At 41.1% G+C, this 12,403-nt stretch overlaps 1 protein-coding gene across 1 annotated transcript; it reads left to right on the plus strand.

Moving 5' to 3' along the window:
- Positions 1 to 1,176: 1,176 nt before the first annotated feature.
- Positions 1,177 to 12,231, plus strand: casd1 (CAS1 domain containing 1). The gene is made up of 18 exons (XM_008289279.1): positions 1,177 to 1,465; positions 2,573 to 2,669; positions 3,195 to 3,315; positions 4,411 to 4,455; positions 4,554 to 4,616; positions 4,733 to 4,777; positions 4,894 to 5,017; positions 5,428 to 5,642; positions 5,735 to 6,154; positions 6,339 to 6,428; positions 6,536 to 6,655; positions 6,879 to 7,035; positions 8,026 to 8,105; positions 8,313 to 8,414; positions 8,583 to 8,723; positions 9,156 to 9,233; positions 9,599 to 9,691; positions 9,997 to 12,231. Exons 1-18 carry the CDS (start codon positions 1,195 to 1,197, stop codon positions 10,264 to 10,266), a joined length of 2,532 nt encoding a protein of 843 aa, XP_008287501.1. The 5' UTR covers positions 1,177 to 1,194; the 3' UTR covers positions 10,267 to 12,231.
- The last annotated feature ends 172 nt before the right edge of the window (positions 12,232 to 12,403 follow it).

Below are 12,403 nucleotides of genomic sequence, written 5' to 3' on the forward strand. Positions count from 1 at the left end.
TGCAGGATATTAGGTGTATGACAAAAAATGTCACAATTTCCTGAGGAAGACCATAAACTATATTGTTTAACTTTTTTTTGTTTGTTTGTTAATAAATACAGTCTACTTGGAGGAGTCCCAGACTAATGACTTTATCTGTCCCTCAAATGGAAACATTTATGTTTCATATTGTACATGGTTCCTTCTTCAATAAAATTAGGAATATTATTATGAATATTATTATTATCGTTATTATTCTTATTATTATTATTAATAATATTATTTATAGCAATAATAATAATAATAATAATAATAATAATAATAATAATAATAACAATAATAATAAAACACAGATAGATTTATATAGTCGTCCTCAAAAGTGTTCATACCCTCCCATTAAAGAAGGGAAAAAAACAGCTGTCACTGAAACAAGTTGAAATTGAAAAAAGGTATATTAAATAAAAATGTAATGAAAATCATGACATTGCTTTTGAATTGTGGTTCAACAGAATTTTATTATTTTTTTAAACAAGCAACAAGCATGATGAGACCTGTAAACTAATATGTTGTTGAACAACCCTTTGAGCCAATCACTACAATCAAGTGACTGTAACTCTTTTGTTTTTTACATTATTCTTTTCAACCACAATTCAAAATCAAGGTCTACTTCCGTTAAATTATAATTTAGCAAATTTTTATTTATTGCTACTTTTTTCCAGTTTCTAGTTATTTAAGTGACTATTGTGAATTTTCTTCAATAAAATGGCATTTATTTCACTTTATTTATTGAAGAAACGACCTGATATTTAAATGCCTGTAGTGGTTGGGAAGGGACTTTTTTTTTTTTGTAACCTTCTTCTTTGGTGTCTACTCTGTGGACTTTGGGTTTGAGCGTCACTTTGTTTACACTCATAAACCGTTCTGCCAGTTTCGCGGAAACCAGGTGGAGGTGGAGCACTGCTAAAGGAGGGTAATTAAGATGTATTGCACAACCTGAAGCACTAGCTTTCAAATTGAGGAGCAGGACATTGGCCTCGGCTGATATCTGGGTTCCAAGTTTCGATAGTTTATCAGCACTCGCGTTTTGAAAAGATTTTTTTTTTCATTTTCCATAGAACTTTTTTCTAATCTTTTTTTTTTTTTTTTTTAATAAATGGTCTGTTTAAGTAATTTAGAATTTAGACGCGTGACCCCCCCCCCGAAACTCAATTAGATATGCACCTGCTTCGAGCGGCGGTGATGGAGGTGGTGGTGGAGGAGGCGGTGTCGCAGGGAGCAGACCGGGCAGATGGTGCACCAGGAGGAGCGCAGCCGCTACACTGCACAGCTGCTTGTTGTCATGGAGGAGCAAAGATGGCGGTCCTGGCCTATAGCCTGGGCAAACGCGAAATAAATCAACATTTTACCATTAAAAACGCCAAACTGATATCGCTGCTGGTCGTTCTTGTGCTCCTGGTGTTCCACACGGCGTCGCGCTATTATGGAGGTGAGTGTTCCGGCGCTTTTTAAACTTGATGCAGCCGCTGCAACACTTGACACGAGCTAATGGTAGCCTAGCTAGCTAGAGGTTGGTGCCTCTTGTCTTGTTGCAGCTCGGCACACCTTTGAAGAGGTGAAGTGTACAGACTCGTAAACCCTCCGTAGAGCTTTCTGCTCGGAAGGCAGCTCGGGATAAACTCTCAAACGGCAGCAGCGCGAACATATGTCGACTTTGTCCGAGCGGCTAAAGCTAACACCGCATTTAGCTGTGTTTACATGCTCCTGTCAGAACACGCTTTATTGCTGCTGCTGCTGCTGCTGCTGTTGAAGCGGTGTGCAGGCTGCCGGAGCTAACACGAGATCTGAGCTGCTGAGAGGCCAATGTCATGTAAATATTTAGCTCTAGCTATTAAGAACACTTCTCTAATAAACACAGCATGAGTGAAGCTTGTCAGAAATGTCTACAAACTCCAGCTTTAGTGGATTTTAACTGCTGTAGCAGCCTGCTCTCTGTCTCACAGTTTAATTCGCATTATTACCTTGTTGGGCAAAGAGTTAGCTGCACAAAGGACTGGATGCTCATTCTCAGCTTTAAGGCTTTGTCCACATTTTACTTTCATCTCAAAACAAACAATGACACGTCGCACAAAGCCAGGTGTTGGACTATAATGGATATTAGCGTGGCAAACTTGTAGCTCCCAGTAGACTTTGTTCGTGAGAAGGGACCAACCAGAGAGCTGTGTGTGCGCACTGTGAGCAGCTGCTGTGGACGGGGAGGGCACCCAAATGCCCAAGTCCCTGGCCAGCCTGCAGAGCCTTCGTGTTCCCCTGTTTCTATGGTTTGACTCAGTTGCAGATGGCTCCTTTCATTTTGCACACAAATGAATAGCTGGAGAGATTTATGGTTGAGCTAAATTGCTGATGGCTTCATTTTGTACTGTGGCCCCTGGCAGAGCCGGGCATTGTGTAAGTCCTTTGACAGCACTGAATGAAAAGCCAGGGCACTATTGAGACAGCAGGTTTCTGTCATAACCAGAAAGAAGCAATGAGTGAAAGCAAGATAAGAGTTTTTTTGTGTGGCTTTACTGGTGGGTTCTGTGTGTCTTGCCTCCAGGCGGGGACTCATGTGAATGGCTGCTGTCCAGAGGACGTTACTTGGGGGAGAACGTATGGCAGCCTTATGGCTGCATGATGCACAAATACAAAAGCATGTGAGTCACACTAACTGCAGAGTTGCTATATTTACAGGATTCTGGGGACAAAGATTTATGTGTGTAGCAGTGATGGGTGTGGGTGTGTGTTTGTCTGTCTTCATAAATGGGTTATTTGTCAGTTAAATACCAAAATCATGTCAGCTGATTCTGTGTTCTCTTTTAAGTCACTTCTGAAAACACTTTTTTTTTGGAGAGCTTTTCCTGATTTTATTCAAGTGTTATCGCTTCTTGTTCAATTTGTGTGCTTTCTATTTTTATTTTATTCTGTGTGCTTATTTTTATTTCAGTTTTAATTATTTTTATTGGAAGGCACTTTGTAACATTTGTTTTGACAAGTGCTCTATAAATAAAGTTTGTTATTGTTGTTATATAAACTGAGGACACAAGATCACTAATGCGCAGATTCTGTGTAATGAGAAAGTTCAAGATTGATAAGATGATTTAGTAAAATACTATGATTTCCCTCAGCACATGAAGGATTTCTATTGGTTCAGATTCCTGACTACGACTTTTGTCCTACAGTGAAGCCAAAACCTGCCTTGCTGAAAAGCGGGTGGCCTTTGTGGGTGATTCACGAATCCGGCAGCTATTTTACTCTTTTATCAAAATTATCGATCCTGAGCGAAGAGAAGATGGAAACAAGGTAATTATTACGGCTTTTCCTCGCTCAGAATGGGTCTTTGGGGGGGTGGCAATGCACCACGGTGGGCATGATTGATCTGTGACTATCAAAGGCAATGAATGTGTTACCTTGTCTGACAGAAATCTATATAGTTTTCTGTTGTTTCTGACCACCTCTGTTTATGAAAAATGTGAAAGTTAAAAATAATCTACTCTCATTTCTTAATATTTTGCTGCTGATAAATTTCCTTTGGTGCTGGCGAAAACTTCTTTGAGGGGACAATGAATATTCCTTCATGCAGGAAATACCCTGATTATGAGAAACGGCACCACTCAAGACCAGGAGTTTTCTCAGGAAGCCATTCAGCAGAGTGCTGATGGTGCACAGCATGCAGATCTACAGATACGAAGCACAACTGTGAAACTAAAAAAAAAAAAGTTTCTTCTTTGCTCTGCTCACGTGTCAAGATAGGTTTATGAACTGAGTCAAAATAATTCAACCTAAAAATAGAAATCTCTGCCCTACCAAACATAGCCAGCTACTATATTCAGACTGATCACGGCAGCAACAAATACATATTCGGAAGAGCACACACAGAGGTAGAGCGATGTGTTCGGTTTCGACCACAGGCCTGTGTGCGTCTTCCTGTAAGAAATGGTTTTGATTCCAACGCTTTCTCAGTTGAATATGAATGAGTGGGAATTTTACCTCAAACAGTCCGTGACTGGGAAAAGACTTCCCTCTGAATGTTAAGCAGAACAACCATCTGTGACATGTGTGCCATTTCAGAGCTGTACTTGGAAAATATTCTACCATTTAGCATCAATTTGCTGTTGCTTTTTACTCGCAACAACTCATGAATTGTCAAAAATAACCCCTCTGATGTATTTTAAACTGAATAGATTCATTTCATTTAAGTGTGCAAATACACGGAGGCCTGAAATTTAAAGTATGTACTGCATCAAAAAGTTAATGTTTTTGCAAAAACTTAGATAAATCCAACAATGGGACGCTATGTGACTCTGCAGCGGTAACTATTTTGGTCTGATAAGAGGAGAAAGAGGAGCACAGACTAACAGACTTTTCTCTCTGTTTGCCGTCATGTAACGTCTGAAGCACGAGGATATTTCCTTTGAAGAGGAGAGTTCCTCTGTTAATGTGGTGAGCTATTCCTGCATTTGTTTTTTATCATCTCTCTTCCCCAAATTAAAAATAATGTTATTTATTTACTTTTAAATATAACACCTCTTTATATATAGGACTTTATGTGGCATCCAGAGGCGAATAATTCAATGAAGGAGCGCTTGATATCATGGATGCACGTGAGTATAGATGTAAAGGTCTTGTATCAACAAACAGGACTTTGTTAGTCGAGGAGGTTTCATGAACATAAAATCGTCACATGGTTCAGACTTTAATAATGTCTCATGCGTTGCAGGAAGCTTCAGCCAAACCAGATGTTGTCATCCTCGGAGCTGCCACGGTACGCTGTGATGGATCAGTCATTAGCAATGTTTACACATTTTTTTTCGCTAGACAAACTAGGCGGCGGGGGAATTATGTCGGCCTGAATCTTATTGATTTATCCATTTACCACAGTGGTCCATCAAGTTGCACAGTGGCAGCAGCGAGGCCCTGCAGCAGTACAAAGTCAATCTGACAGCCATCGCCGTGCATCTGGAGAGGCTGGCTGACCACGGAGAGGTCTACTGGGTCCTGCAAGGTTAGCTCAGCTTCAACTTTTTTTTTATTATCTGGCTGGTGAAGCATTAATGTCGGCTGCCTTCACTGCTGTAATTAATCTCCTGTGTGATGATTGCAGCCAAGTGAAATGAGATTACCACAAGGACGCCTTGATAATCTTTTATTAATTCATTTAACGTAAGCGCTTTATGTCTGGTTGCTCTGGATTATCTGAAGTGTATTATGTTTAAATTCTTTGATTGCTACAATTAAAAACATGTTCTTCGGCAAACAAAACACATAGTTCAATCTCAATCCCAATTTCCTAAATAGTATTTTATGCTGAAAGTTGAACTAGTAACTGATAGTTGCGCAACTTTTCATGCGTGCACTCTCTGAAACTCCTCTGTCTCTACTCACACAACACCATCTCGCACCTTCACGCTGCAGACCCAGTAAATGAGGAGGTGTTAAGCGAGAACAGGAAGATGATCACCAACCAACAGCTGGAGCTATATAACGAAGCAGCAGTGGACGTGCTCAACAGCAGCAAGCGGAACGGCAAATCCAGGGTCAAGCTGCTGGCTGCATCTCGCCAGGCCGCGCTGGAAACTATCACCATGTCAGATGACGGCCTTCACTTGCCCGAGAGCACCAGGAATGTGGTAGGCAGGAGTTGACTTCAGTTGAGATGATGTTGGTGATTAGTTTCTTTTATTTATTACATCGTCTTCACCCCTCCCCTCCTTCCTGTCAGGGAGCCATGATCCTCATGAACTCCATGTGCAACAAGCTGCTGAGGCCCATTGACGGTTCCTGCTGCCAGACGTTACCACCCCCAAACATCTTCCAGAAACTGTCAGCCTGTTTCTTCCTGGGCTCAGGCCTGATCTTCCTGGTCCTCCACGTGCTCGGCAACAACCGCCACCGCCGACCCGTGCCCCCCGACGTGGAGAGCCTGGAGGAGAAGAAGCCAGCGACTGCAGCTGTCCCTCTGGGCCCGAAGGCGGCTTTCCAGGCCCTCTGCAGGATGGGCATCATAATGGGCTATTTTTACCTTTGTGACAGAGCGGATGTGTTCATGAAGGAGCAGAAGTTCTACACGCACTCCACGTTCTTCATCCCGCTCATCTATATATTTGTACTGGGGGTGTTTTACAACGAGAACAGCAAGGAGGTGAGATGGCACTGCTTTTATTTTGCAAAAGCATAATGGCAATTTTAAAGAAGAATTTTAACATAAAACAAAGTTAGTTGTTGTTAATGATGTACCAGTTTTAATTCATGAATATTAATATCTTCTTTACTGTCATGTTTTTGTTTTTTTTGTTTTTGTTTTTTAATACTGCTCATTCACACAGACCAAATTATTGAACCGTGAACAAACAGACGAGTGGAAAGGCTGGATGCAGCTTGTCATCCTCATCTACCACATATCTGGAGCCAGTGCTGTGAGTCCCAAATATGCCTTTTTACACATCCGTTTGGGAGTATCCTGCTTTGAGGCTTCTCACACTGGTATTTGAACAGTATAAGATTTGCTTCCTCTGTCTTTCAGTTCATTCCAGTGTACATGCATGTGCGTGTGCTGGTGGCAGCGTACTTATTTCAGACTGGCTATGGTCACTTTTCCTTTTTCTGGCTCAAAGGCGACTTTGGACTTTACAGAGTGTGTCAGGTGAGCATACCATCAGTTGTACTTTCACTTGATGACTCTTATTAATTATAATAGGGAGACTATATAATTAACAGACTTAAGGTCAAATGAACAGTAATTATTTTAATAGAAAGTATTGTGTTGTAGCGGTAAATACAGGTATTTCCTGTCCTTCTGTGTTATTATCAGTGCATTGGTCATCATTAGGTAATCTGTGTGTGTTCCTGTGTGTTCATATTCACAGGTGCTTTTCCGTCTGAACTTCCTGGTGCTGGTGCTGTGTGTGGTCATGGACAGACCATACCAGTTCTACTACTTTGTCCCCTTGGTCACCTTCTGGTTCGTCATTATCTACGCCACATTAGCCATGTGGCCTCAGATCCTGCAGAAGAAGGCCAACAGTAGGTGTCAAATAACTGGTCTTTATATGCTTAGCTTGCACACGATTCAATCGACACATTGAGGCCATGTTTGCACATAGCCGGGTATTTACAAAAACTGATCTATGTTTTCAAAAATAACTTTGTTCACACTATATTGTTTTTTTTAAATCTTTGTTTACACAAATCCACATAAAGACATCGTTAAGAGCTGCTATGAGCATGCCAAACCCATAGGGGGCAGTGTAACGACAAGCATAAAGCAATGCTAGCCAATCAGAATCCTGGAAAAAACACAACAACAAATGGCACAAAGTACTTCCTGTTACTTAACGATAATGGCGCGAGCGTTGCGAGCGATCCTTCTCCTCTGCTCCTCCACATAATAGAACATTTCTAAATGTAAATGCAAACGGGCCAAAAGCGTTGAACAAACGTGAAAACAAGCGCTGCTTTAACAGCATCCATTTCTGTCCCAGTAGCCGAACTGTAAACATGGGTCGCACGCATATGACACTTTTGTCGCATACTGTGACGTCAGACTCCGTCTCCTCCTGTCTACATGCAAACGTAAAAACTGTTTTTCTAAATCTCCACTGTGGCCGGAGTTTTCAGATATGATCGTTTTCGGTGACTTGTAGCTTTGTTTACATGTAAACCAAAGACCCAGACGCACTGAAGTATCACCGTTTTTGCTACGTGTAAACGGGGCCTTAATGTGATGCCTGTCATAAACTTCAGTATCAGGGTTTTATTTTGTAAAACCTATTTTTGTAGACTTGCTTTTATTTGATGTTATTGCTTTAATTGCTTTTTTATGGTTTTATTCTTTCATTTACATTGACATTTAGTGATTTGTCTTGTTTTGCCTTGTTTCGCCCTTGCTTTCTTTGGCCGTACCATCTGAGTCCTGTTTTGCTTAATCTATCAACACACTTTTTAAACTTTGTTTTGAAATGTGCTACTTAAGTGAAGGTGTTATGATTAAATGTCTGTCTTGTTTTTGAACAGGTAGTGGCATGTGGCATCTCGGGGTCTTAGTAAAGTTACTCGGCCTCCTGCTGTTCATCTGCTTCTTTGCCTTTTCCCAGGTGGGTCAATGTAAACAATTCATTTCTATTACTTTTGTAACCTGACATTAATGTAAGTACAGATTTTCACAATTTTATATGAACACTTTACTTTGAGAGGCATAAATAGGCACATATATGTTATCATGGGTATTTTTCACATTCAGTCCTTATTTCAAACTCTGTTAATTTTTTTTTTAAATGTCCGTTTCGGTGCTGTGACTGCAGGTTTTTTTTGAGAATATCTTCTCGGTGTGGCCCATCTCCAAGCTCTTTGAGCTGAACGGAAGCATCCACGAGTGGTGGTTCAGATGGAAGCTGGACAGATTTGTAAGTCAAATGTGTTTCGCTCCAGAAGCGCCCAAGTCTAGTAGTCAGTCTTTGAATTAACAAATCCTTTTGAAATGTGATACATGACAAGAGTACATGCTCTTCAAGTGGGGCCAAAATGTTCCAAAAGTGGTGATGTTTTTTGACCGTGCATACGTTGTTTTGCAGGCGGTGATACACGGTATGTTATTTGCCTTCATCTATCTGGTGCTGCAGAAGCGTCAGGTGCTGTCAGAGGGCAAAGGAGAAGCTCTCTTCTCTGCCAAGATCTCCAACCTGCTCCTCCTCCTCTCTGTTGTCTCCTTCATAGTAAGCTTCTTTAACCTTGGGTTTGTCAGTGTTTGCTCACTCCAATAATGACTTTTAGAGTTCACTGTTTATTTTAGATTGCTGCCATTTACTCCATTCGTATATCCTATGAATTATGTGTGTTTCAAATTTGCATGTCATTGCTGCAGGTTCATTTAAATTCTTCTCTTTCCAAGTCTTTGGGTAACAGAAGGTGCCCTTGAAGCAGCAGCGTATGGTTAAACAGGAGAGGCGTATACTTTTTATACGTCACATCTCCTTGTAGCCTCAGCAGCCACAGTAGTCCGCTCTTTATGCTTTTGAAGGTCGAGCAAAAGTTCACGTTGCCATTGACTGGCGATTACAGTAGCTGTTGGGTCCACGACTCATCAGACTTGAGTCTCTCGTTGGTTAAACATGCCGCCTAACTTCTCCTTCTCCACATCCCTCTAGACTTACTCAATATGGGCAAGCAGCTGCAAAACCAAAACAGAGTGCAACGAGATGCATCCTTATATTTCTGTGGTCCAGGTAACCATTAAATCTATCATTATCCTTTTCCTTTTGTGATATTCTCACAGAGTTTAGCAGCAAGCACGTCCTCTCAAAGGAAGAATATCATCAGTTAATTTCCTTGTGATAATTCCTTTGGCTTGGCAGCAAGATGTCATCGGGATGATGTGATTGTAATAACAAGGGAGTTGCCTTTTTTCATATCTAAAGATACTATCTTCAACCAAACCACACTGTGAAACCTGTTTTTCCTTTTATGTCATTGTAACTTAAACCACCATGATTTGTCAACTGCAACTTCAAACAATAAGAACATTATAATAGGCCTGTTGTGGCTTCATGCTTTGACTCTTAGAAATGCTGTTGCTCTCTGTTATCCACAGATTTTGGCCTTCATACTAATCAGGAACATTCCTGGCTACGCCCGCTCTATATATAGCTCATTCTTTGCATGGTTTGGAAAGATCTCCTTGGAGGTAAGGTGCTTCTGGCTGTAGAGTCATAATTATACAGGAGAACGTTACTGATGTAAGCACTATAAAAATCAGATTTGATTTGCAAAGGGTACCATGACACAGTAAGAGAAATGAGTGATTAGGGAAGATAACAACACAAGGAAGGAGGTCAGACTGATAAAACTCTAAGAATAAATATTGTATCACAAACACAGTCTTTACTGGCTTTGCATAAGATATTCAGTAGCTCCCTGGAGGCAACAAAGTTAAAAGAGAATCAAGACGCTTCACTCCACTATTGGACGTTCTTTGTTTGTCTCCCCCAGCTGTTCATATGCCAGTACCACATCTGGCTGGCGGCAGACACCAAGGGAATTTTGGTCCTGATCCCGGGCAACCCTTCGCTCAACATCATGGTCAGCACCTTCATCTTTGTCTGCGTGGCTCATGAGGTTTCACTCATCACCAATTACCTGGCCCAGGTGGTCATCCCCAAAGACAGCATGGCCCTGCTGAAGAGACTGGGCGCCGTGGGACTCTTCAGTCTGGTTGTACTGCTGCTGACCAGGGAAAGCCAGGCCACACCAGGTGCCTGATGGACAGCTCATGATGGGAAGGAGGGGGAAGGACATAACCCCCCCACCCCCCAAACCCCCCTGCTGACACTTAAGTGAGGTAGAGAGCAAGCTGGGAGCAGCCCTGGCTTTTTTTTAGCCACTGGTGACCACAGCTCCAGTCGTAACCTGTGGAGAACGGTGTCTGACTGCGGGCCCCATTTCAGCAGATTCTGTACTTTCTGACTGCTGTGAAAGTCACACACTGAAGAAAAGAAAAATGCCCAATAAAAGTGGTGGAGAATTGCTCCTTTCAGGGCAAAGTGCAAACTGCAGGAGAGTGGGGAGGGGAGGGGGGGACACATAAAAAGAACAAAAACATACTGAAACGTTTACATTATGTGGTTTTCTGGATTTGCAGCTGTGTGAAATTTTTTGCAGCGTTGCTTCTATTTAGCCAAACACACTAATAAGAAGTTTACTTTGTCACATACAGTACTTTCTGTCATTACTTCACGCTGCGAGGATTCACGAGGCAAACACTCCGTCCACATGGCAGTAGCAGTTGAAGGTGATTTCACTCAGGTGGATCCATAACCTACATATTCAGATATCTACTCTTTAATGACAAATATGTTAACTCGTGCTGCATTTTATTATCAACATTACGTTGTACAGTATTTCTGTAGTGCTAGATATCTAAATATGCAAAATATGGACCAACAAATGGCTTGGGTGATCAGAAAACTGTCGAGACTAAAGTAAAATTTGGAGTGCAATTGTTAAAAATGTTGGAGTATCCTTTGACATATTTTTGCTAATGTTTTTGTGAGTAATTTTAGAAATGTTTGCCTTGCAGAAAGGCTCCGTGGTCACCTGCTGTAGCGCTGAAATTCTATGTGATATGTACAGTATTTAATGATTTAAATTAAGCTTATATTTTATACAGGTTTTTTTTTTTTTTTTGGCTTTGTTTTACTTTGTACGTTTGCGCCCATGACTGCTGTTTGTGAAGGAAGTATTACATAGATAATTTTTGTACCCATCCCAGAATCTCATAGATGATTACCTGTTGATGAGGTTGAGCCTTTTACAGGAGCAGCTCACTTCCTAGTATGTGTACATTTGTATGATAGAGTGAGAGATTTATTTTATACAGCGACGCTTCAGCAGCGGTTTCGGTCCTTTATCCTTTCATCGCCGTTGCAACATGCCTCATAGCTCTGGTGGAAAGCGCACCAAGTTGCACACACTTAACTGTAACAGGACTAACGGCTCCATGTACATCATCCCTTTTGTGTCACAGCCAGTGAACTTTTGTCAGTGACTGAGTGATTTCTTAAAGAGTGAATGCCTTTGAACATGCAGCTTTTTTCAGTGGCTTATACGTACAGTACATCTTCAGATGTACTGAGTCACATCTGTGATGTAGCTGGGATCACAATCTTCCATCTTCAGGCACTTTGCATCAGGGCCACATCAACATTTAATAACTACTTGGTAATGCACTGACTGAGCTGAAAAGACACATTACTGTTGCTTAAATGGAAACTATTGTATATTTTGTCCGTTGACAAATGGGCAGCGTCCGTTTGCCTATTAATCCTCATAGACATTTTAAAAGAGAGCACTTTTCTTTTGAGACCTACAGTTTTCGTCTTTGAGATGAAATACGGCGTTTAATATGAGCTTAACACGGTACCAGTGCAGATACTTTATGCACTTTGACACATTTTTGTTGGGTAAATGAAATGTTTTGTCAAAATCATTTGGCAGATACAAAGATTTCAACTGTGTTGCATATAGACTTTGAGTTGTATACGTCATCTAACGATTGAGCAGTTACGGATTGCGGTGTCAACGATTTTTCTATTCATTCATGTAGCTTCACTTTAAAAGGAAATGTGGGTCCACTTTTCTTTTTCTTTACAGTGGAACAACTTGTCAGCAGCTTTTTGAGGCTTCTTGTGTCATTTATCTAACGATGTAGTTCTGGTTAAACTGTAAGAGAGCCAAGTAGATTTGCAATTTCTAATAACAGACAGCACCTCATTGTACAGATGGCATTTCCACGTTGCCATTTCCTTGGATGTGTAAAGTTTACTATCCGTTTTCTCATCTATTACTGATCAACAGCGATACAGTACATTTGGTAATTGTTTCAGGCCTTAATTGATCT

Source organism: Stegastes partitus, unplaced genomic scaffold (genome assembly GCF_000690725.1).
Source record: "Stegastes partitus isolate 25-593 unplaced genomic scaffold, Stegastes_partitus-1.0.2 Scaffold603, whole genome shotgun sequence".
NCBI classification, from domain to species: Eukaryota; Metazoa; Chordata; class Actinopteri; family Pomacentridae; genus Stegastes; species Stegastes partitus.

Excerpts from the sequence above, each read along its gene's own strand:
- casd1 (XM_008289279.1), top strand. The coding sequence starts at position 1,195 with ATGCACCTGCTTCGAGCGGCGGTGATGGAGGTGGTGGTGGAGGAGGCG. Across the intron at positions 8,106-8,312 it reads GCTTCTTTGCCTTTTCCCAG|GTTTTTTTTGAGAATATCTT; the intron begins GTGGGTCAATGT and ends CTGTGACTGCAG. Across the intron at positions 9,234-9,598 it reads CTTATATTTCTGTGGTCCAG|ATTTTGGCCTTCATACTAAT; the intron begins GTAACCATTAAA and ends TGTTATCCACAG.